This window comes from Chelon labrosus (assembly GCF_963514085.1).
Source record: "Chelon labrosus genome assembly, chromosome: 7".
Taxonomy (NCBI): Eukaryota; Metazoa; Chordata; class Actinopteri; order Mugiliformes; family Mugilidae; genus Chelon; species Chelon labrosus.
This window is the reverse complement of record NC_140343.1, coordinates 12,957,113-12,983,287: the sequence shown is the minus strand read 5'-3', so window position 1 is coordinate 12,983,287 and position 26,175 is coordinate 12,957,113. Positions and strand designations below refer to the sequence as shown.

Sequence of the window (26,175 nt, the reverse complement as noted above, 5' to 3'; positions counted from 1 at the left end):
TTCTAGTGACCAGTTCATTGCAAGGCCATGCTTGTCTAGCTCTGCCAGCTTTTACTGAAGCGACAGCTTGCGAGAAACAGCCTTCGACTCAGAGGGAAACCAAGCAACAGCAGCTGTGTGTGTGACAAAGGCAGAGTCTTAAATCTCCTCCAAGCTCACACAGTATCTTAGTAATACTAAAAAACAACTGGGCCACATGGCCATTTATTCTCTTCTGAACTGTGCGTATTCAAAGAGTAACTATGTTATTTCAAAGAGTAATCTACTGAACTACGGCATCTATTTCAGGCTTGTTTTAATGTTTGTGAACGTGTATTTACTGCCACCGTAATCAACTGGGAGAGGAAAACTCTCTACAGCACATTTTCTATTAGATTTCTCTCTCTCTCTCTGGTCTGCCTGGCTAGTTATTCGATGTTTTATTGCCTCATAAGGTATGATGCACATAACTACAAGCATTAGGGACTGCATGTTACCTGCCACCAAAGAGCTGCATGCCAAGGAGAGCGAAAACAACAATGAAGAGGAAGAGAAGGAAGATCAGGGAGATGATGGACTTCATGGAGTTCATCAGAGAGACGACCAGGTTCCTCAGAGACGCCCAGTACCTTGACGGTGACCAAATACCACATTAGTCAACAGAGGATTTAAAAAAAAATCACCTGAGCAAAGAGTTAAGGGAGTGATTTTACACATTAAAGTGTGCCTGTTTCAGTATGTATGACTGAATATGTGGCTAAAAAAGGAGTATAAAGCCTTTAGTAGCTTCACAGGGAGTTTTGTAAAATCTAATGAATTACCAGGTGTGATGTCACTTGAGCTGGATTTAGTTTAGTTTGAGGAGTGCAAGTATGAAAATCAAAAATCTGGGAACTAAAAATAAGGAAACACAAAGAGGGACCGTGTATTGCGTATACAATGTAGTGACTGTAGTATTGGATTGGAGAATGCAGACAAAAGATAAACATCTGGAAATACCATATATTTCTACTGCAATTATTCGGATAATAATATCATGAACAGCTTCATAGGAATGCAATTCCAAATCAGTAGGAGTAATAAGCATGGCGCGGTCATACATATGTTCCTTTTGCCATTTAGGTTGCGTGCTTAGTCAAAAATAAACTGTATAATGCACCAAAATGTTTACTGATACTACCGCTAGCCTAATAGTAAAATATGCATCGTAAATAATATGATATCTCAACAGAAGGCTGCGGCACTAACTTTGTGATCTTGAAGATCCTCAGCAGACGCAGCGCACGCAGAACACTGATGCCAAAGGAAGTCCCAGGCCTGAAGAAACCCCACAGCACTTCAAAGATGCTGCCAACGATAACCTAGGGATACGTACAGCGTGCACGGATAGCGTCTTCATTAAAATCACACATGGATAAATAAATCAATAAAAACATCTGTGACAGTGACGGACACTGGAGAAAGAAGATGCAGAGCCAGACATAAAAGAGAAGGAATGATGAAACAACATTTAAAAGCACAGCTGTCTGAATTTTGGGAAAAAACTAACGAGAAGAGAGGGAGTACTAACGCTGAAATCAAAGCAGTTGAATGAGGAGTGGAAGTAGAGGCGCGGCCCCAAGCTGTACATCTTCAGGAACATCTCAGTCAGGAACAGAGCGAGGAACAGAAACTCTGCATAGTCTGGAACACAGTTTTAAAACGTACATGGACCATGACACTGTAACGAGAAAACGTCCTTTGAAGAAATTAACAAGTAATTGCAGCGGTGATAAAGGTCTAGAAACCTCCTGAGCTCGTATCATATTTCAAGCGGCTGCTGAAATGAGGTGAGACTCACAGAGGAAGTTGGACAGCCAGAGGGGCTGGTTGTGGTGAACAATGGCTACACACAGGGTGTTCAGAGCCACGAGGCCGAGCACTGTCCAATAGAAAGTGTGTGTCTTCACCACACGGCGTATGGAGATGCGTAGGAGACGCTCCTTGCGGCGAAAATATGCTGCTGGACCTCGCTTAGCGCTCCTGATGCTTGCTCTGGCCATGGGGATGCCTTGAGGGTAAAGGGAGCAGCAGGGAGAAATTGGGTACTTGTGCAGCAGCATGTTCAGACTCAGAATCTTGAACTGTGCTCACAGTATGATGTTTTCAACAGTAACAAATGTGCATTTCCAAAACTGCAGCAGAGCTCAGCGTGCCCTGCTGCTGTATGCCTCACATGTATTTCTGTCCAGACTCCCACTCACCCACGGAGGAGATGTCACCATATTGTTCCTCCCCTGGTTGCCCTTGATGCACCGCATCCATGCCTCTCCTCTTAATGGTGGTGGCTCGCTTTAACACTGCAGAGAGAGCAGGTTTAACAAAAAAAAAAAAAGACCCAGAAAGACTCTGTTCAACCTGTTTAACCACTACGCTCTGTGAAATTAGTAGGAAGAAAATATGAGGGTAGGGGCACAAGGCTGACTAAGGGGAAAGGTGACCAAAAACACTGCTAATAGTTTACAAGGATTAGGATAAATTCTATTTTTTAATTTCTTGTTGGTTGTCAACAGCCTTGTACCTATCCACCCTCACATTTTACGCACATCGACAGTTAGACCAAGGCTATATGCAAGTGTGGAATCTGATAATGCAGCGAAAGAATGATGAAGCAAATGACGACAAGCTAATGTCTGTGAAGTTTTAGCTGAAAGGGAAAGCTAAGCTGCAGCTAAATGAGACAAAAATGATCATTTAATGTTAGTGTAATGATCCAAAAACATCCAGTGCAAACCTTCCGATGCTATTTTCTGATCTCCGTCATGACAAACCATGCTCCGGGCTCCAAGGCGACTTGACAGTCCATGCATTTCTCTTATTTGTGCCGTGTTCAAGTGCTGCCAGACAATATAGGGACATACTGTGCAGTGCTTACATGCCAAAGTGAGCCTGATGAGCATGCACTGACCTTTTCACTGACCGATGTGTTTATGATTACCCTTCATCCTGTCCTATCCCCCCGCCCCCCCCCCACTCAAACCTTCCTGTTACCTTGCGATTTCTGAATCTACTTGCGGTCAATATTTGCTCGGGGACTTTTTAATAAGCCACTGATCAAACACACACACGTACACAAAAATATTGCCGCTATCTCTCACACCGCAGTGTTTGCTAAAGGCAGGAAGACTGAGTCCTGTCAACAGATACACACACTCATGCAGATCCTTACTGGAGCCTTTTCAGACCAGTGGTTGCTAAGGCAACTGCAGTGCGCCACCTTTCTTTTTAATCAAAGCTATCAGGGCTCCTGCATTTATTTCCATCACAATAGCTGGAGCCGCTGTGCTTCTTCTACAGATTTCAGTCACACAATCTAATTTTTACAATGGTGTATTTGTTTAAGTAACACGCTCGTGCAAGGATTTGCTTTCCTTTGTCTAAGTTAAAATGTTCGTTTGTGTGCTTATTAGTGGCAGTGTGTGTGTGTGTGTGTGTGTGTGTGCAAAATGGGTTGTGAAGTTGGTGAGGCAAAGTGCAGAAGAGAGGACGGTTCTCACCATAGGCACCACCTGTACTCCACTCTGGGAGCCTTCTGAGAGCTGCCAATCAATCAACATTTAATAAAAGCCCTGCTGGTTCAGCGAGGAGGAAAGGTCACAGTAGAGCTGAGAGGGTCACAGCGGCACTTAGCTATCTGTTGGGCACTATTCAGCGTTGCTCTTTACGTGGCACTGAGAACTGTTGAGACGTACGTTATGACGTGAGTGATCTGTGCAGGTGCACCACAGCACAGCTAAGCGTCTGCAGCCATGCTGGCGGCTTTTATGAGGCATCGAGCTTTATGCTGAAATCAGTCTGATAACATGCTCACAATCACAATAGTAGAGCAACTTTTTAAGGACACAGCCTGACAACCACTGCAGGGCCCAATGATACATGACAACATGATTTAATATTGGTACTGGGCTTTGACATGAAAACAAGTGGCCACCTTTCAACTCTTAATGTACAGATATCGTCATGGTGACCTTAAACAGCTTGAGTTTAGCTGCTAATGAGAATGTCTTTGAGACAAAATGATAACTCAGCACACTGACGCTTGGGATGGGAATGTCATTAATAAACTGAAGTACTGGAAAAGTTACATTTCTGACCTGAGGGATGAATGCTTGTACACAATTTCATAGTAATTCATTCAGTAGTCTACTCATAAGGACACATGCCAACCTCACAGTTAAACTTAAGGAGTGTCAGGATGAAAGCATAAAGTTTAAAGGCTGTCCATCTGCATGACTGACATTGCCATCCCAAGGTTTAATTCCTATATCTATATGTATCTTAAAATATATCACAGAGTACACAGTATACATGGGACAGCATAGACAAAATGTGTACAGTGAAACCAAGAAAAAAAAAAAGCTCTCTGCTGACTTACCATCAAGGGCAGACGGTCCTGGATTCTTATTCTCCTCTGCAAGCATCACCTCTTCTGTAGAGAAAAGAGTCACAACTGAGCAACAGACAACAGCTTAGATGGTGATATAGAGATATGCTGGCATCTTCTGTGAATATATTCATTGCTTAGTTGTCACAAAACAAACAGCTGATAGATTACATCAGTTAATCCCTCGTTCCATAATTGACAGGAACAGCCATAAAGGGTAAAGTGAAATAGCGTTTTTTTTTCTTTTCCCATTGAGAAAAAGCTGATCTGTGACCGGAGCCAAAGCCACCTGCTCTGTCGATCCAGGCCCGATAGCCATTGAGCTCTCTTTCAATCTGCTGCTGGCGTCTCAGCTTCATGAAGGCCCTGCGGTTTTCCACTCGCTCTCTCTCTTTGGCGAATTCCCTGCAGGGACGAACCAAACCGCAGAATAGTTTATTTACTCTTCGAGGGAACAGGGATTTATAGTCACTGGGAGGACATTCCTCTCTGAGATAATCACTGGAGAAAAAGCTATTGTTGTCTTGAGCTAAGCGTCTCTTATTTCTCATTCAACTGCCAGAGAAAAGGAGAGAGACAAGTCAAGGAATTCCTCTCTTATTGTAGAGATGATGACAACGGATTCCCCACTGACCTTTCTGCAAAACTAATTAACCTGTGTAGACATCGTGTAGTAAAACTGCAACGTCTGATGAGACAGAAATTTGTTTGCTAGCAACTTAGTTAAACTTATTGTGATCAGAGAAGGATGTGGCCCATGAAGTTGGAGTTCCTTGAAAACCTGAAGACTAGAGACCTGAACTTGCACCACACAGTAATTCCAACAAGGTTTTGAGTTTAAAGTTTGTTTTAACGTAAACAGCTAAATGAACTAAACCAGGCAGTAAATGTGTTGATTTTTGAACGTGCTGTTGATGTAACTCACACAATAAGACACAAAGAAATACATATTGTGGGATGAAAATCTTAAGGAAGATCATTAAAAACTAAACAAAATACATAAACAGTACACAGTCTTTTTTGCTCTCCTCTTGGTATCTGCAATTTGATGAACAACTTAGCAATCAAGATACGCTCACTTAAAGAAAGATAGGACAAAACTCACATAAAGTGAGATGCTAATTTGAGCCACACGAAACTCAAACTGATCTGTAGTGCCCTGTGGAATGATAAACTATGAATATAAACAGAAAAGTTTAGCCTGGGTTCAATTAGTTCCATCCTTGAGTCATTTATTTATATCAAACTGTGCTTTAAACAGTAACTGATGACTGCTTCATAATGTCTTCAAGCATACATCTTTTGTTTTTCTGAACAAGTTTGAGTAAAGATAAAATTAAATCATGCAGCCAGAATTAGAATAAGACAAGACTACTTTTCACATTCATTTGGAAGAGCCTTTAAAATGTGTGACGGGCAGTACTGATTGATTATGGTGTGCCTGGTTTTGAAATGTAGATATCTAAACAGGTAAACACCCTCTGAAGTTTGTAGTATATCATAAATGGCTGATTGAGGACAATGGTGTCAACACACAAATATAAAACACTAAAGTTTTGATGATCTATTACAAAAAGATGGAATCGTGATACGTTTTAAATGAACTTGGACCTACCCAGAGAGGACACCCAGCACCAGGTTCAAGACAAAAAAGGAGCCGATGATGATTAGGGGGATGAAGTAGAGCCAGTTCCAGCTGGGGCCCAAGGCATCATCGGTCTGAAATGTCCAGAATTTTTTTTTAAAAAAAAAGAAAGTTTAAGTGTGAATTTAAGACAGGCTGGAGCGCATTTGACTCATGCTGCCACCGGGATAAGAGTCAGAAAGACACAGGTGTAGGTGTTTTAGGCGGCTGATGAAGGTTCAAGTCTGAGTGCAGGCAGGGAGAAGAACACCAACATGTTGTCTAGAGTATTGATCGGTGCTCGCAGAGAGAGTGTGGAGGAAAGAGGAACTAAATAAGTTTATAGCATCAGGACCTGAGTCAAACAATGAGTGTTAATATACGTACATCCTCATTTACTTCTGTGCAGCTTTTGAGTTTGTGTATACGTTGAAGATGTGTACTACTGTTCAAACAGACTATACTTAAGATTATTAATATATGGTGAGGACATCATTTTCAGTAGCACAGTAGCAGCCCTGTCATCCTTTCCTTTCCTTGGTCCCTCCACGCTCTTCAGTGAAGCTCATTCAGCGTCACTTTACAACATAATACAATCACTCTGGCAAATCATCTGCCTTCATCCGTATCAACAAAGACCTAAGCGGGCATCTGACCGTAAATTACACACCGGCACAGCCTTTTGTTTGTGTGAGAGTGGCTTAACCGAGATATCCGGGGTAAAAGATACAAACAGCTCAGAGAGATAAATGTACAATTATGACCTATAAGCATATCGTAATAATCTTTTTTTTTCTTCAGATTAAAACTGGCTCCAGTGATACAACTCTTTACTCTGTAGGGTGTAGGGTTGTTAACAGAGTAAATCTTGCATTATTTTTTGCTTTTAAGGAAGTAGTAAATCAAATTAGCAAATGGTGCCACTGCCTGACTTTCTGCCCACACACTGTCTGCCTTGTTTCACTCTGACACAGATGCTCATGACAGTGCGACATCTCATTCCTGCCTGTTACTCTACAGCAGAAAAGGACATTATTGAACCCATATCTGTGAGATGTAACTTGATATCAAGTGCTCTTCTGTATCACTTTGGGGGATTTCTAAAACATGTCCTTTCAAAGTGTCCAAAAATTTATAATCACTGATCATGATTATGATCATGATTCTAGATTCGGTGTCTGAAAGATACTGAGGTTGTTGCCGTATTGTGTTAATATGTTGCTCTCAAAACCATCCCTCCCCACATCGCCCGTCCACAGGCACACTGCCTGAGAGAGACGGGGATGCAGGGGGTTGCAGACTCCCCCTCAGCAACCATTAACGTTCTGGAGCCAAAGCTGCTGTTTATTAGGGTTAATGGAGTCTAGATTGTAACAGAACACTGCTACGCCTCAATAATTTGCAGCAAAAAACTGTTACGGGCGACACGCGTATGTACGAGGCGTCTCACGTTGTAGAGAACAGTGGTCCACCCCTCCATGGTGATGCACTGGAAGACAGTGAGGACAGCGAACAGGATGTTGTCAAACTGGGTGATGCCGTCGTTGGGGCCGATCCAGGTATCGTTGCAGGTGTATTTGGTTGGACACTGACGAACGCCGCACGGAAACTCAGACTCAGAGGAGTCCACCGTCTCGTTTACTGGACGACGGGGTGCAGAAACACAGAGATGAAGTCCCCAAGAAAAGACACAGAAGATAACAATTAAGTTTTGTTTTCATGTCTTCTGATCTACACCATGTATACACTCACTGGCCTCTTTATTAGGTACACTAGTGAAAACCAATGTATTCAAATAGAGCAGTCCTGCACTAAGTCCTGCTTCATAACTGTTATAATGTTCAGTTATGTTGAAACAGCATCAGAAACGTAATTCAACTGTATGAACATTTTGGAGGATGTATTTTGTAGTGACTGTGCAGAAGCCCTGGTGATTGTGTCGAATACCTTAACGTTCATGAAGCTCAGATTTAGGCCAGGACTAAACCTAATGAAGTGGCCGGTGAGTGGAGTTTAAATCTCTGTATCCTGTGAGCTATTATGTCCATCGTCTGAAGAATAATGTGATCGTCCTGTGACAGAAAATACTTGCTTCAGTCTGCCTGTGTTATCTAACTGTCCATTCAGCTAAAGTGTGACGGGGGCAGCTCCGAGGTTAATGACAGCTATGAATGTACAATGAGCCATTGTAGTGTGCCGCATTGTTGGTTTTAATTACACAGGATAACGCAGCCGGTTTGGTTTGATCAAGTCTCCAGGTGCATGCCGTGTGGGTCTATGTGTGTGTGCATGCATTTGTGATAATGACAATAGAGCTACTACCTAAAGGGCTGCGTAAACATCCACTGTACACAGGCACACATATATAAGAAAACACAATAAACAGCAACAGAAAGAGCACAGGCCTGACTCTGTGCCATTATGTTCTCTGACACAGTTTGCTGTCACAAATAGCTCTAAAGAAATTCTTTTATCTGTTCATATTAATGCATTATTCAAAACCATATCAGAGTGTGACAGGACCGTTGAAATCATTTCCTATTTGCAGGGCAATTCAAATAACTTTAGAAAAAATAAAATAAATGAATAATAGTCATGGCAAGATGTCTTTGCTGTCTACCAGAACTTTCAATCAATGTGTACATATGTACATATATATCTCTGTGTCTGTGCATGAGTGTATGCTGTGTATACATATATGTAGTACAGAATACTAAAGGCTTCTGAAAGGTGATGTCATCGGCTGCTGTAGTCAAAGAGGTCAAAGTTATTATGTTAAAATACATCGATCAGACATAACATTATGACCACCTTCCTAATATTGTGTAGGTCTCCCTTGTGCCTCTAAAACAGTCGTGACTTATCAGAGAATTGACATGGGCCTTCTGAGGGTGTCCTGTGGTGTCTGGCAACAGCATGTTATTAGTGGGGGCCTTTGGCTCCTATGGGTTGAGGGGAGGGGCCTCTGTGGATCATCCCACAGATACTTGATCAGATTGGGATCTAGGGAATTTGGAGCCCAGGTCAACACCTTGTGCTGTTCTTCATGTGGTTTTTTTTTAGTTGTTCCTAAACCATTTTCTGTGTGCCTGTGTCAGGATACACCCAGCTGGGGATGTCATTGCTATGGGGTGGGGGTGCCTGGTCTGGTCTAGGTGAGTGCTACATGTCTTAGTAACATCCACATGAATGCCAGGTCCAAACGTTTCCCAGCAGAACATTGAATTGTCACAAGATGATGAATGTTATTTACTTCTCCTGTCAGTGGTCATAATGTTGTGGCTGATCGGTGTATGTGCACTATGTCTACAGTAAATCATATACTCCTCGTGCAGTTATATATGTACTGTATGTGAAAAGCATCATCATCATCATGTAATAGGCTCGGAATGGGAAAGCATCTTGAGTGCTGTAGTGATTAATGAGGAGTTTACCCAGTATTCCCGGCTGCGGTTTACAGGTGTAGTGCAGTCTGCCGCTGTAAAACTCCAAGCCAATGATGGCGAACATGAGGATGGCAAAAAACAGCAGCAGACCAATCTGCAGCAAAGGAACCATGGCCTTCATTATAGACTTCAGGACTATCTGCAGACCTGGCGGTAGAGAACAGAAGCTCAGTTAATGTGAAAACACACTTTCAAACTGCAGAAATGTTGTGGTTTGGGATAAACATAAGCTTTAACCCTCTTTATAATACATCACCTGTGTGTACAAAGATGTAAATGAAAGGGAAAACTACAATGACGTAGTATTTGCAATACTAACTGGGGATGCCTGAGACCAGTTTGAGTGGTCGGAGCACTCGCACAGCCCTCAGAGTCCTCAGGTCCACTGAGATGTTCATGTGTGCCCCAGCTGCAGCCAGGATCCTAAACAAGTACGAGTATATGTGAACCCACACAAACAGGAGACAAAGAGACAGAACAGGATTGTCACTGTCTTACATGAATGCCACAATTTCACACGTTATAAGCTGTGCGGAGTTGCGTCGGAAAGGAGACTCACACACACACACATAGACACGCTAAGGCCGCCACACACAGTGTTGGAGGACGGCTGCAGTGCTTAGATATCAAATGCGACGACGTCAGGGTCTCCAGCAGGCGGAGAACAGAGAGAAAACAACAGGGGTGTTTTTTTTGGGCTGGTTTTGGCTGTTTCCCTGTGTGTGGGAGGAAGGCAGTGACAACTGCTATTTAGGAGGAGAACAAAGAAAGCAGCTCCATCAAGGGAAGGCAGGATACCCTTACGCTGCAGAGACACGAAGCTCACGGGCAAACGCATCGACCCTTAATCAGCAGCACAGTCCTTCAAAAGTTCCATTTTCACTTTGTCTTATTTTGTCTCCACCTGTTCTCTAAAGACAGCTCCGTGGCCTTCATCTCTCACAATGACGAAAAAGGAAAGCAGTGTTCTGTGAACTCGCCCTCTGCTCCTGCATTAGCCCGCCCTGCTGCTTCTCTTTTTCCTACGTCCTCATATGTTGCTCCTCTTCCTGTTTCCCAACCCCCTACCTAATTATATCCTCTACGTCTTTCTCTGTTTTGCTCTGTTTTTCCCATTTTACACTAACCAGAACACGCCTTTATACCCCTTTAAACAGAGTGTTAGAGTAGAGAACTACCCAAAACTAAAAGCAAAAGGAAAACAGCACCAAGAGAGTTGGATATGTTTTTAGCCAAAGGGAGCAATGAGCAGCATTTCAATCCAAGACTTTGAATGACTGCTAAACAATTCCACTCTTTAAATTCACTTCGAACATGAATGGAAGACGCAGGTGAAGGCAGATTTTTTATATAATTGACAGGTGCGTGAATCAAAAGACAGTAGTACATTATTTATGTTGTGGTTGAGCATCTCTGCGTTCGGTAATTTGCCCCACGGTGATTGCACACTTGATTATAACACAGCAACACAGACCCAATTACATTCCTGTGACTGTGAGAGAGTGGTGAGAATTAGTCCTGTCTGTAGTGTTAGGAGACAAAGAGCGTCATCTCATTTAATTATGAGAGGGGGGAAAAAAAGAAAGAGGAGACGAGAGAAAGATTAAAATAGCCCACCACCACCCATGCAAATATAGAAATATCTTCATGACTTTCACACCTCTAACTACTCCCTTTTAGATTTCCCCCCTCTTCCTCTTCTCACCCAATTCCCACCACCAGCTCCCTTTTTTGTCTTCTCTCCTTCTTAACGTTTACTCCAATCCTTCCCTCTGCTTCCTCCTGGAATCTCTGTCATTTCATCCCCACTTCCTCCATCACTCCATCTTTCTCCAGATCATCAGTCAGTCCTGGCTGCTCTGTAGTTGTTATGGAGACTAAGGGACAAGGGGTCTAAAAATGGCTTCCTCCTTCAGTGTTCTGCAGTGGATGCCCTAGGTCCCGTTTTCCTCTGTAGTATTAAAGTGCATAGTAGGAAAACACATCCTCTGTGTGGACATAAATCATGTCTGAAATCATTTAGTATTTGCCTTGCTTGCAGATAAGATGCTACAGCTAAAAAGATAATGCTCGGCTTCTAGTGCATGATTCTTTGGCGTGTATTTTACGCTGTGTCACCTCCACATTATGGAGCAGTGGCTGTTACTGATAAAACATAGATTAAATATAAACATTTTTCTCCATTAAAGAGGAGACAGGGGTGCATTGTGTTGCTGAAAACATAGTTGGGCAAACACCTTTGCACACTTTCCCAAAATTAGATACCCCAAAGAGATAACTGAAGAGGATGATGAATTAATTTGCAAGTGAACAGGCTTCATGCCTGCTGCAAGGTCTCCACTCTGTTTTTGATCACGCGGACAAAAATCATTTAAAATGTTGAGTTGCTTTCCCCCTTGCACTGATTAAATCATTTTTATTGACCTTGTCGTGTAAAAGGCTTTATACAGTCTGTATAAAAACAATTTTACATTAACAATAGAAATGTCAAAACTGATCCAATAATCAAAAAAATAAACAAAAAGTGAAAATCCTTTACTTCAAGTGCAAAACAAAAAAAAAAAGCATGATATAGCAGATAAAACTACAGTTAGAGTCTGTGCGGTCGCTACTGTCACAGCTACTGTACAATGCACACGACAGCCGTCTGGACATTGGCACTCCCCACATGAAGGAGACAGGAAAGGTGAAGGTTGGCCACAGAAGTTGGCAGAATTAAATCAGCCAGGGGAAGCATGACACATGGCAGATTTGGCACAAATAAGCAATTTGGCATACAATTGATTTCCTCCCTCTTGATTTCCTCCTTCATCGGGTTGCAGGAATATTCATTAATCTGTTTACTCTTTGTATTGGGTCTGGTTTGTGATTCATTCAGCAACATCAAACACTTTATTAACCAGTACAAGTTAACAAAGTCCTTTTTAGTCACCGAGAGCTGTCAAGCATAAAAACATCTTGGTTCACCCTGCATGTGCCTGCAGGCATCATTTCAGACACACACTGTAGTGGACTGAGCTCATGCCCTGGTCAGAGTTGTCAGCCGTGATAAGTGAGTAACAATGACATACCCCGTGGAACCGACAGCTTCCCACTGCGTGACAAATCTGTCATGACAGCCGCCATGCCGTGATACTGATAACGTTGTGACTTATGCTCCGTGTCACTGTCAAGCTGGTGACTAATATGATGTGAGCGCACCTGACTATGCTAACGATATGAGATAAACTGCAGGTGTCGTTTACACCTCTGGTGCTTAGCTGGGGAGTCAAAAGATTATCATTTAGATAGGAAATAAAAGAACAATTTTGCAAAGGAAAGTCAGTGTTATCGTTTTTTCCCTTTTCCTTTCATGCAGCAGGTCACTGGTCTCTTAGCAGCATAAAAACCTTTAAGTCACTCAGCACTGTGAAAAATTAGAAGCCTGGTCAGGGAGAGAGGTTGAGATAAATAGACACTGCTTTAATTTTAGTTCAGGTTGAAAACAACTGATTATAAATGAATGGACAACATGAGATTATTGCGTATTAGATGAAGCGCAAGAGGCCAGAGAATGTGAGAAGTTAAAACGCGTTTAAGTGATTAATAACAGCTGTAAGTTGTGAGAAGACTGCTGCTAGGCAACTGCTGGCATCCAAAAGACACTGAGGCTAACAGTTAGCAAGCTAGCTCCTACTTAATGTAGGAAAAAGGTATAACAAGAAGAAGAATCATTTGAGGACATCAGAATTTTACTTATACATATTATACAACTACAAATAAATCTCTATACAACTAAACTGAAACATATTCATTTACCATTGACTTCCATCATTTTTGAAAAGGGTCAGGAAATGTGTGACCTTATAAAACATGTACAGTTACAAGGTTGTGAATACCACAAGAGGGGGTGTTCATATGGACTCTGAACTAATTTAAACCCATTTAAAGGCAGCTACGGTCCATTCACACAGGTGTATTCACTTCCATTGACTGCTGAGACTGCTTGTTAGGACCGTGTGGGTGCGTACCAGTTGGATTTGACGGACATTTCTCTCGCACTCTTGATAGTTTTGTTCCACCAGCAAGAGCAGGTACCTTGTTATCATTTCATTAGTACATGATGGAGCTATGCTCTGAATAGCTCTTGGAAAAAATTGCAATCAGCAGGTTATTTGACTGCACCTGTTGCTTCAGTGAGTATGCACAGTAGATGCTTTCAGCTTGTCCTCTGTTGCTGGGAATGTTGTGATTTACAACTACACTGTTGATTTCTTGCTTGCTTCAAAAGGAGTCATGTTGACCAGTCCATATGAAAAAGCCCCTCTTGTGGTATTCACAACCTCATAAGTGGAAACTTTATATAAGGTCCACGGTTATGAGTTGTGATATATAACATTTTCAGAAATGAGGGAGAAGGATGGTGATTTAATCTATCCTACATTGCATTTCCTACATAATAACGTTTCTCAGCTGTTAGCTTGTTAAGGTGTTTGGCTTGATGTCTTCTAGGTGCCAAGAGTTGTCTGTCAGCGAGGTTCTAATGAGTTGGAAATGCCACCTTAATTCCAAGCATTTTGTGTACACAACTTCATCTGTTGTAACCACAAGTTTACGAGTTCCATTTGAGATGTGAGGTGCTTGCTGTCATTTTCAGAAATGAAGGAAGTTAATGTTACATTCATGTATTGGAGTTTAGTTACATAGAGTTCATTCATTCTTCTGTAACTGTTTGTCCTGTGAAGGGTTGTGAGGGGGCTGGAGCCTATCCCAGGCATCATCGGGCGAGAGGCGGGGTACACCCTAGACAGGTTGCCAGTCTATTGCTGGGCTAACACAGAGAGACAGACAACCATTGACACTCACATGCACACCTACGGCCAATTTAGAATCACCAGTGAACCTAACGAGCATGTCTTTGGACAGTGGGAGAGAGAGAAACCGCGCAGACACAGGGAGAACGTTCAAACACAGGAAGGCCCCAAGTCGGCCTGGATTTGAACCCGGAGGCATCAGTGCTAACACCCACGCCACTGTGCCGCATTACATAGAGTTTACTTTGTAATTTTCTAATATGCCTGAAGAATTTATGTGCCAAGCATTTTTGTGTGCATAACTTCCAATTTCGTAATCACAAGCTCACAAGATCCACGTCAAGCATTTCTACCTTCTCGATCAGAATTTCTGCTGGTGATTGCCCTCACTTCCTGTCAAGTTGTGACTTCCTGGAGGGTTCCCACACAACAAAAAAGCAATATACCATGTAGAATACAGTCATTAATATGTCAGTGTGTAAAATACAGTGACATGGTTTGCAGAATATTGCATCAGCAGGAGATAATCCAGCAAACACTCAGCAGGAATACACAGCTTGAGAAGGTTAAAGCTTAGCTGGACAACCAGGACAATGTTTTACATGACTGTAAGAAGAAAACTGTCAGTACTGATTACACTAACCAAAGAATAATGTAACATATATTTTTGTCAGGGAGTATTACAATGAAATAATAAAAAAAAAAAATAACAATGTATTCAAGAATACACTACTACTTTCTCAGAATCAGAAACCAGCGGATTTACAGCTACAGATGATGGAGCGATTGTTGTTTTTTGCTGTCACAGTGATTTGTTGGCGTGTTTCTTCACTTCACTACAAGCTGTAGCTATATTCAGTTATTTTTAAATCTTAAGTCAATCCCCTCTCCTCGCCCGGAACACAGTTAGAAAGTTTGGCAGCATAGGTTTGTACTAACTTCCAGCAGTGACTCAGTTCAGTTCAACGAAACACACAGCATATTCAAATTCTGCTGCTCTTTCAAACATTTCTAAACGTTTTATGCTATTTATGTTTTATAACGGGGATTTTTCTCTGCGACGTTAGCATCTCTGACAATAAAAGCAGTAAGGATAACACATTTTTCAGCGGAATAGCTGAAGTGACTCATTCACTTATTAAAAATAGATACGTGGTGGTTTAAATAATAGATTACGTATCGTTGTTGCTGTGTAGTAAATGTAACACCCAGCTGCCACGACGGCATATATCCTCCTAAGTAAGAATCTAAATCCTTCCTAACCACAGATCTGCTGTAAAAGGAAAAAAATAAAAATAATGGATCTTACAACTCATTGAGCACTTTCAACATAACAGAGTCTGTGCAGGGAATAAAAAGTTTAACATTATCGACAGAATAAAACAAATGACAAAGTCCCAATTTAGGAAGACGTCTGCATGACAATCAATTAAAACAGCAGCTCTGGGGCCCACAGTGTGGTGGGTGGTGTGTGTGTGTGTGTGTGTGTGTTGAGCGGATGGTCTTGACAGAATAAGGAATAGTGTGGAGAAACTCCTACAGGCTTCTCTGGTTTAGTTGATATAAGCCTCTCTGCCTCCCACAGTGTGCTCTCTCATTTTTTTTTTTAAACTCCCCCCTCATCTGTCCTTTTCACTCCCTCTCCACACAAACACACCGAATCCCGTACATTCACTCACAAGATATTCAAGTTGTCACACAAGATCAAATGTTGCTGCTCATTAAATCAACACCCCGAGATGCTGGCCTGGCTTTATATAGCACATATCAACAGAGTATCAGCCTGCATATTGGTTTATGTGTCAGTTAGCTAAATGTTTGCTCTTTGGACAGAATGAATAATTGATAAGAGTAAATGATTTATTAGCCATCTGTTAGCAGTGAGAAAGTGAGGTGAGACGGAGAGGCAATGAGCGAGGGATGTTAATTCAGTGCAGCGTAGGTATCAGTCTTTGGCACATACAGGATGAAAAAGTGGAAGCTACACTGTTGAATAGTTTTGTAAAGCACAGCATGAAATAAAATATTCAAATTAGTTTTTTTTAGGGTTTTGAGTTTTAAATATCAGCAGACGGACAGCTGGGATAGGCTCCAGCAGACCCCCGCGACCCTTAACAGGTATAAGTGGGTACAGAAGATGAATGAATGAATGAATATCAGCAGACGGTGGCTTGGGGATAAAAATCTTTCATTTACAGTGTAAACATAACCCTAACATGATGCATTCAACATGTTATGTCATACTAGTAGCATCAAGAAAACGCATTTTGACTGAAATACCAATTTAAGTTGGATTTCCAACTTGAAAGACTGGAAGAGCCTCATCAACCCCTGAAAATCCAAGATGGCCACTCTGTGCATCAACAGCAGTGCAAGCAACATGGATGGCACAAACTAGCTGTGTTGTACTTTTTGTTCTGGGTGTTTAAACAACACTGTTTCCAGTGTTTGCACGAATATGAAGAGCAAAGGAAACACGCCAGTGAAACCATGACAGGTGATTCATTTCAAATATGCATGTCAGTCACAAAAAGATCTGTATTTGTTCCGGTGATAAGTATGTCTTCATGCATTTGTGATGTCAGCAACTCAGTAAATTGAAGTTGAATGATTATGTCCTGACCGCGACGGTGTTTGTATGTGCAAAAAAACATGTAAAGTTGTCAAAACCCCACAGTATTCCAGCAGAGGAAGCACAACAAAGTGGTCTTGATTTTGTTGCTGAGTGGTGGAGTAGGGACATGTAATTGCCAGCTTCTCTTTCCAAGGTAAATAGAACAGAGTTAAAATGACTCATTGTGCAGCTCCTGTGTCAAATTGTTGTTTAATGTATTACTGGATTATTGCCAGCAGCATTTCAATTACATTCTTTACAGCTGACTGATTTAATCCAGTGCAGTTCAACATGTAAAGTCTCAATCTTTATTTGAGGGAAAAATAGAAATATGAGGAAATTAGTTGAATGTATTTGGGCTTTGGTTTCAATTTCACCTCTTGAGGATTTTGAAATTAAAGGCAACACACTACGTTTTGCTAATGATAAAACAAAAGCAAGACTGCTTCACTTGACTGTATAGTGACAGTGACAAAACACCTCAAATCAACCCTGAGCAGCATCTCATATCTTATGTCATCCACAGTTAGAAGCATTCCACAGACCTCTACCTCTGCTTATAATGGTGCACATACAGAGCACTGTTTACGTTCTTACTTTATTTTGCGGATGCTAATCTATGGTTGATATATGGGAAAATCATTTGATGATGTATTTTCCACAGCAGCCAGACACCAGCTGAGATCAGAAGGGGTTCTCTATAGTTCTTTTTTGTTTCCCAGGTCAGGGCTTGATTTAATGTCTGTGGTTCGTTTTCCGTCACTGACCATGACCATGAACGGTGGAGCTGTTTCAGTCTCCCTGCAATCTCTTGAATATCTCTCTTTGCAGCACTTAACATCCTTTCTCTCTGCACTCATCCGTACAATGTAAATGCTTATCAAAGACGCTCGCACCAATAATCTCCAGCCATGTCTTCTTCTTTTCCTTTCAGCTGTTCCTTTCAGGGGTAATCTGCTTCCATCTCGCCCAATCTTCTGTATCCTCTTCTCTCACACCAACTACCTTCATGTCCTCCTTCACTACATCCATAAACCTCCTCTTTGGTCTGGCAGCTCTAACCTCTGCATCCTTCGACCAATATATTCACTATTCCTCCTCTGAACATCTCAACCTGGCCTCTCTAACTTCATCTCAGCTGTCGTTCTAATGTACTCATTCCTGATCCTGTCCATCCTGGTCAGAGAAAAAACCTCAACATCTTCAGCTCTGCTACCTCCGGTCTCTAAACCATACAACATCGCTGGTCATTGCTGGTCTTGGATATTTTCAAGTTTGCTCTTTTGGCTCATTCTGTTTCAAGTATAATAATTGATCTTGACCGTAACGTACCAATTCTGAGTAGGTAGTAGCAGGTTTCTATCAATACTGAAAGAATTGTTCATCCTTGCAACTGAGTCCTTCACTCCTTGCTACACACAGATTTTACACGAATGGAGATGAAATTAGAAATATTATATTCCATTTTGGACCTATATAAACATTAAAAACTTGCAGCCAGTTTAGAGGTTTAAAAGTCAACAGAACAGAACATATCAAAACAATACATAACTTCCTCCTGAACTCCTGAAATCCACCTGAGGAGATTCTATAATATTTTGAGTCATGCAAAAACTGCGTTCCCCTCGCATTTCATTGTCCTTCGCCAGGGAGAGTTCAGGAAGAAATGTCACACTGAAAACTAATACACTGCATGGATAATTTAAATTCTAACAAAACGGTGGTCTAACGCAAATTGAATTTGTAAAGACAAATTGCCAGGTCATAATTGAGAAATGTTCCTGACCTTCATTCTCTTTCTGCAACTTTCACTGGTAAATTGGATTTGACTTGAGTTCCAGCGAAAGGTAGGGCCGCTTTCATCTCGGTGAACCTCATCTCCTCTGATCAAATACCAGACTAGACTGCATAAAGACCCTCGAAATGGTTTCAGTTTCACGGCCCTCTCCTCTTTTTTATGATGGTTAGAACGATGAAGATGATGGAGAGCGGGGGCAGGAGGGGGGGGGGGGGGGCAAACAGGGATAGAAAGCTTGTTAGACTGTCTGCTTCCTCAGCGTCATCATTATTATTTGACTGGCAAGATCACAGTTGAAACACCACTTCTAGACAGAGGATGTCATTAAATGTCACTAACAAGCCTCTCTCACATCGTCATCGCACACAAATTTGTCAAATTTTTTTTGATTTGTGAAAGAAAACTGTTGCCGTTGCTCCGTCATTTCCTCCATTTGTCACACACTCAGAGAGTAGGCACATATTCACACTCCACCATCAGACCATCGGAAAAGACTCTGACAAATCTATCCTGGTAGGGACTAATTGTGGAGACACTGACCAGGAAAGCAGCAGGACAGGAGCCAGTGACAGCCTGACCTGGGGCGGGGTCCTCAGTCACCACGGTAACAGCTCAGGGGGACATGTCCACCCCTGCTGTGTCTGAACTCATCAATCGATCAGACAGCAGATGGAAAATAAGACTGGGGAGGACACGTCTGTCTGCGTGTCCGCGTGTGTGTGTGTGAGAGAGACAGTTTGATATAGTCAGTACTAACTGGTGTATGACGGCCAAGCAGACATAAGGTGCTGTTGGCTAAAAGACATGCAGCAGTGGCACATTTGGTTCATATGCATGAATGACAGGAAGACACACACTGTACCTGACACACTGTGAGTCAGGTACAATGACAGTATGTTCACACCCTGACAACTACTCAGAGATAATAATATCACGGAAACGGGGCAGCTCGGCCACGGCAAGACTGGCAGAATGTAACGGGATGAAAGACAAAGGAAAATAAGCGCAAAGGTAGAAATATAAAGAAACTGTAAGGATTTAAAGGGGAAAACATACATGTAAACAGAAGTAACTCTAACCTAACGTGTCGTGTGCATTGCTGGCTGATACTGAGGGTGTTGGGATCGATGCGAAGCCCTCATGAGATTGATCTGAAGCTCTCCTGTTAGCGCTCCTTCCTGCCCAGCAGTGGTAACAGAGTAGACATTGTCCAGTTTCAACATCAGTGGAAGAATGTAGATTGATGGCCGCAGCACGTAACTGTTCACACAAGAGGCAAGATGAGATACAGTCTCTCTCGGCGGAGACACCGGAGGCCAAAAAGGGCCGGGACAACCGCACCGCTTTTATCTCAGACACACGGCAGCAAGTGTGGCAGAATTTGGATATCTTCAAGTTTAACAGCTGCTCACGACACAAATGAAACGATGGCATGATGATGTTTCTCTTAACCGTATAGTTATTTTGACTGGTTTATCCAATTAACTCCTAAATGAAGGCATTACGATTTTAGAATAAAAACATGTTTTCTGTTCTTCACTGATAATAGCAGAGGAAAGAGTTGTGCTTTCTAGAGTAAAGAGGAAAAACTGAACCATCTTCACCAACAATCTGAGCATTAACGCTCCTTCCCTAAACTGATCCTATACCTGTGTGTCATGGAGAACACACTGACTGAACACATTCATCTCTCCTGTCTCCTCGTACTTACTCTCATCAGCTCCCTCAGAGCTAACTCCATCCCTCCCATCCCCCCCATGCGCCTGGCAACATAGTGGTGACACAAACCCTTGGAGGGTGTCGCCCTCTGCCAAATGTTGCCAGTCTAATTGAGGGCTTGCCAGCGAATGAGACTGCCAAGGTGCCAATTAGTACGTACGATTACGCATAGAGGCGTCGCTCTTATTTCCCACAGCTCTATTTTTCTGTTCTGTCTTCACTTTCTCACACCTCACTCTTTACTTTCTTTTTCTCCTTTCATGTTTCCCCTGGTTGTCACCTGTGCTGCTCTCTGTCTCCGCGTCGCAGCTTGTCTGTTTAGCGGGCGCAACTGGCTGGCGAAAGTGTGATGGCCTGAGAAAACCCACAGTCCCTCCATTTCAATTTCAATCACAACAGTCCCGAACTACACGATAACAGCCTTTAAGGAAACAGCAAGAGCCATCTGGTTTTTCATACCTCCCTCCCACTCGCTCTCTGTGTGTAATACAGGCCATCTTGAAACACCAAGGCAGCTTGCTGAGGTAATCACGGCCTCCAGCGTTGACACTGTTAGCGAATGCTTCCATAATTACACATGTTCACGAGTGATGTTGAGTGAGTCAGGGGGATTGACTGAGGAAAGTTCACATGCTTTGTAGTCTGAGCTAACAGTCGTGTGTCATGCCTCCACAGGCTAAATTTCCTGGAGTACTGTTTAACTGACGTTCCCACCTGGGTGACTAAAATTGCAAGGCATTAAAGTCTTCCACAAACAGGACTTGCTGCAGAGTTGTTTTAATTCAATTTGATTGTACAGGTACAAACAATAAACTGGTGAGTCAGTGTAGTTGTTTGTCTGCTCGCTACACAGCGAGCAAACAGGGACAGATTTCAGCTGAGTGTGTAACCAGAAACATGAGCTAGGTCTGCAGATGCTTAATGGTTATTATTCTTAATGGGTCTGCACAATATACCCAATACTGCCATTCTGTTTCACAACTTTATGCTACTTTTGTTTACAGTATGTCTACAGTGATCCCTCCTCTGTCATCCTTCTTTAAGTTTCTATTGTCAGCCTTAGTTTATCTCTATCCCTATTAAGAATCCCTCCAAAAAGGCATAACATGAAAATAAATGAATTGGCCTCCATTTGTTTTTGTTAATGTTCTTGCTGCCACTCCTGGGGGTTAGTCATTTTAGTGAAACAATATTGTCAATTTGCAGAGCCATATGGATGGAAGTTTAATATGCTTTATTGAAATGGCTAGCGGAGTATTTGTTTCTGAAAATGAGTTTCTTATAAAAACAGGACTGGGAGGCCTCTTGCCTCTTAAAAAGCCCAGTTTGCTCTGATTGGTCGGCTCCAAAGGTTCAGGCTTAGTACAGGCTCTCTAGTAGGAGTGTCTGGTCTGGTCTAGGTGGGTTGTACAGTAAGTAACATCCACATGAATGCCAGGTCCAAAAGTTTTCCAGCAGAACATTAAATTGTCACAAGATGGTCAATGTTCTCAGTCAGTCAGTGGTTTTAATGTTGTGGCTGATCAGTGTATAGTGCGAGACATATGATGTGAGAAAACAATGAATTTGATTTCACACAGTTTCAAGTGCTTTATGACCAAAATGAAAATGGAGGAACCCTATACTATACATATGTGTATGAATATGAAGACTGTCCAGTATTTGGCTGTGGGTGGGTCTGCGCATGCATCACATTTGTAACACAGCCTCTTCTCGCCTGCAGAGACCTCCTAATTACTGACTGATAGACAGCGCTGGTGACTCATCTAATATTATCGGCAGAGCTCATCATCTTCATTCACTTTCTAATAAGGCTGCAGACCTTGAGTGATGGCCTATAGGTGAGTGAATGTGTGCATGTGAAGGCTGAATGGACCGTGTGTGAAAGGAAAAAGAGCGAGACAGAGAGAGAACATTCTCATTAATTTATCTTTGCTGTGGCCAGAATGATGATTTGGAGAGAGATCTACGTGCAGCTCACTTCATCACGCTGGATATTAATAAAATAAAACCCTCAAAGTCACCGCATGTGAGTGGAATAAACTCTTATATTGTTTTCTTTTTCCCTGACGTATTTAACTGTTCATACAGCTGCAGAGAAAACTGCAAAGAATTCATAACATAATAATTAGTCATTTAAAAACAGATTGTATCCAGATTTCAGTGTCTTCAGCTTCAGCACACACTGGCCTCTGCACCAGAAGAAACCAACACATCAGTGTTACACTGAGCGCACAGAAAGGTGAAGTCTGATTAAAGCATCTGTCACCCCTGGGAGAGCCTCTGCATTTTCACTCTCTTCCTCTCTGTTCATATTCAAGCAGGTGAGATTAGAAAAAGCCATTAACATGTGTCTGTGTCACTGTTTTAATTAAGCTTCTAATTTTGGTCACACGGTAATTTGCCGTGGGGTTGAGTGTCCTCACCGGCGTACCATATGTGACAATGGTGTCCCCTGATTAACAGGCTAAAAACGCAGGAACAAAACACTAATCTCTATACCAACCCTGTCTCATACGTATCTCTAACCTCACACCCTTCCCAACAGCGAGAGGAGTATCTTTAAGAAGCATGGGTTCGCCTCATCAATAATGGAACAAGAATCATGTAGAATTCTCTAAGAACCTGGTCTGCCACCCTCTGTACTTCTGTGCTGTGAATCGATTAATATTTAATTTGTGTGTCTGTGTGTGTGAGAGAGACGGGTGTCAATCTCCTGTCTCATGAAGCTCCTCCTCTGAAACCATGAACATTTCCCCGCTCTGCTCTGATGATGAGGCACCTACGTCTCCTGAGAGGGCAACTGCTGTAAAATGTCCTTTAATGTAACACGTTCCCCCCGCAGAACAGGCTAACTGATAAACATGAACCCTCCCAGGTCTTTAACTGCCATGTAATTTATGTACTGTAACCACCACAGTAACAGTACACAGCAGCTCAGTCAGCAACAGCTCTTGTGTTCAGGTTAACCTTGAAAAGTGTTATGATAGTAACAGGTTGAAGTTACAGGTGCCCTCTGGTGTGGTACGTTGTATTTACATTCAGTATTATTAAGGAAATTTACAGTGTGTATTTAGTCTAAAAATGTGTTGAGTGCACTTATTTCCTCATTCATTATTTACAAAGATGATTTAGAAGTAGCGTTCCAGCTTCGTTAACATACTTGTTTACTAGCTTGCAGTTGTTTTCTGGGATATGTAGAATCTTTACATGTTAATTTGACATATCATACGTGTGTATTTGTGTATTGTATCCGACTTGTGTGCATACAGTATTTGTCCATGTACATATGCATGAGAAAAAAGCTAAGCAGATCAACTAGAGCCTAAAACCTCAACAAGAAAACTTTTAAAGACACTTAGGCCTTATTTCTGAATGCTGTCTTGTATTTTGTGTGAAGTTTTTTGTAAAGTATGGCTAAATAGCCATGAAACCCAAAGCTCTGGCGTTGTGCCACTACTGACCTGCCTGGTGCTGACAAGACGGACAGATAATGGCTCACACATTTCATTCATGCCGAGACAAGAACGCAGACCAACTCCACTCACAATAACTGTAGATTCTTGTCATATTTAAAGCAGCTTTAAACACATGATTTGCTTTAACTTAGTATTATGACTCTGACTGCACAATGTAACAACTATAGCACAATGACGCCATCACTGTTTTGCTTGGCTCCTTATAAGCCTTGGCTGTAACTTTATTTGTCCACATCAGAACTTGATGGAGAGATTTTAGGCATGTGAGAGGGTACAAAAAGGACATTCAGGACTTATTGCTCATAGATTTATAAGTTACAGAATCTGCCTATGGGTTAAAACTAGATGTATTATTCAGCCTTTACCATAGCGATGAGACTAAGGTCTCTAGTCCAGTACTTGCTTCTTGCTGCTTGTTTCTTGCTTTGGACAGTAGCCAGGTTGCTAATTATACCACTACCAGCCACGAAACAAACCAGTTGCTACAAGAAAACCAGACAGAAACAAATGGAAACAAGTCAAATTTGTTTCTGGCACTAAAGAAGGAAACAGTGTCCTTCCAGCGGAAACCACGGTACCATATTTTGGAAAAATACCTACAAACTTTTTAATCCAGTTTGAATCATTTAAATGTATTTTTTTTTAAATCAAGGATGCTGCAGATTGAACAGATAAAATAGTAAAATGGCATTTAGTTTTGTGAGGAACTTCTCAGTGAACTCCATCTCTTGTCTCACTTCAACAACATGTCCATCGCCTCTGCACTCTTCAGCTCATTCTACCAGACAGACGACAGCAACAGCCGACGGCAACCTCACAGTTAGTCGTCTGGGTGAACCGATTCTCTGTGTTATTATGGCGTATGAATTTATGGCAATTGCAGTTTAACCACAGACAAGCTTCTCTCTTGTCTCAAAGTGGAGCTGATTGTTTTGTGTCCACTGTAGTTGGTGGCTGTCGGCTCTGAGAAAAATTCAATCTGGTCTCGCGCAAAATAGTAAAACCATTTGGAAACATAAGCTGGAAAGGTTGTCTAGTGCCGCTTTTGCCACCGACCGATCTTAGACAATCTGTGAATATATGGCAATCACATTTATATATTGTAGATATTACAAAATGTTACAAGAAATAATTAAACAGGCATCTTGTGCAACTTAAGCTCACAGATCACACAATTTCACAGTCTAATTTCAAAAAGAACAACAAGGGACAAACACTGTCACACATGTGCAATCAAACCTGCTAGAAATAACTGTGAGCTACTCATCAACAAATCCTTAAACAATTAAAAAGAGCCTAAGAACACTGTGTTCAGTCATTTTCATTCCATAAATCTCACACAATCATCATTGCCTTTCAAGTCATGATGCTAATCCTGTTTCACAGATCTGCATCCAAATGCGCGCACACACATAGACACACACAGAGAGCTGGACTCACCCACTAAGGACCACAATGAAGTCCATGACGTTCCATCCATTCCTGAGGTAAGAACCTTTATGAAATACAAAGCCCAGGGCAATGATCTTTATCCCTGCCTCAAAACAGAACATCCCAATGAAGTAGGGCTCTGTCTTCTCCTGTCAGTGCAAAGCAAGAGAGAAATCAGGTAATTAGAGTGATTATTAGCGTACACGGAGCTGACACAGAACCACTGTGCATGCAGGTGTTATGTACGGGTTTTTCGAGGATACATCGAAAGCAGCTTGTTTTCATTTTATGTTTTATTAGCTCCAGCAACTTAAGAGACAACAGATTGCGAGGTGGGTGTGTGCAGATGTGGACGTGCGTGGGGCTCTCACCAGTCTTTTGGACATGGGTGTTTTGTCCTCTCCGGGAAGGTGCTGCTCCAGAGCCAAGACGATACAGTTGGCGATGATGGTGGTGAGGATCATGTACTCGAACGGAGTGGAAGGCTGAAGTTAAGGATGGTGTCGACAGTCTAGTAGTGAAAAATAGTGATTCCATATTTTGCTCATTGTCAACAAATCCTGTAAAACGACTGATATTTGTTAGTCAACCTCTCAGCACCACATCCTCTGCCTGTGCATCACTATCTCTGAGCCCATTCACTCCTGCTGAAAAAGTAGATTTAGATTTTCAAAAAAAGGCATTATTTTTTAATTATTATCTCATTAATTTGCTAAAAATAAAACCAAATCTGTATATGTTATTCAAAGGGATTAACCTGTTTGTCAGGGACTATTTTAAGATGGTGCAGTTGTGAGTATTTTCTGCAGCAGGTCGGTGTATGTGGGATCAACTCAAAATAAACAACAGAGCCCATGGATCTTGGTACA

The 26,175-nt window shown here is 41.9% G+C and overlaps 1 protein-coding gene across 1 annotated transcript in view; it reads right to left on the bottom strand.

Annotated features, from left to right (window-relative positions):
* cacna1ea (calcium channel, voltage-dependent, R type, alpha 1E subunit a) overlaps positions 1-26,175 on the bottom strand; it is a 93,078-nt gene that overhangs the window by 24,432 nt on the left and 42,471 nt on the right. The window contains 15 exon segments of the mRNA XM_084548492.1: positions 477-608; positions 1,228-1,340; positions 1,550-1,662; positions 1,820-2,029; positions 2,223-2,318; positions 3,516-3,557; positions 4,394-4,447; positions 4,692-4,807; positions 6,018-6,121; positions 7,477-7,667; positions 9,461-9,619; positions 9,792-9,895; positions 25,316-25,455; positions 25,678-25,782; positions 25,785-25,791. Of these exon segments, the coding sequence (XP_084404618.1) occupies positions 477-608; positions 1,228-1,340; positions 1,550-1,662; positions 1,820-2,029; positions 2,223-2,318; positions 3,516-3,557; positions 4,394-4,447; positions 4,692-4,807; positions 6,018-6,121; positions 7,477-7,667; positions 9,461-9,619; positions 9,792-9,895; positions 25,316-25,455; positions 25,678-25,782; positions 25,785-25,791 (1,686 nt within the window).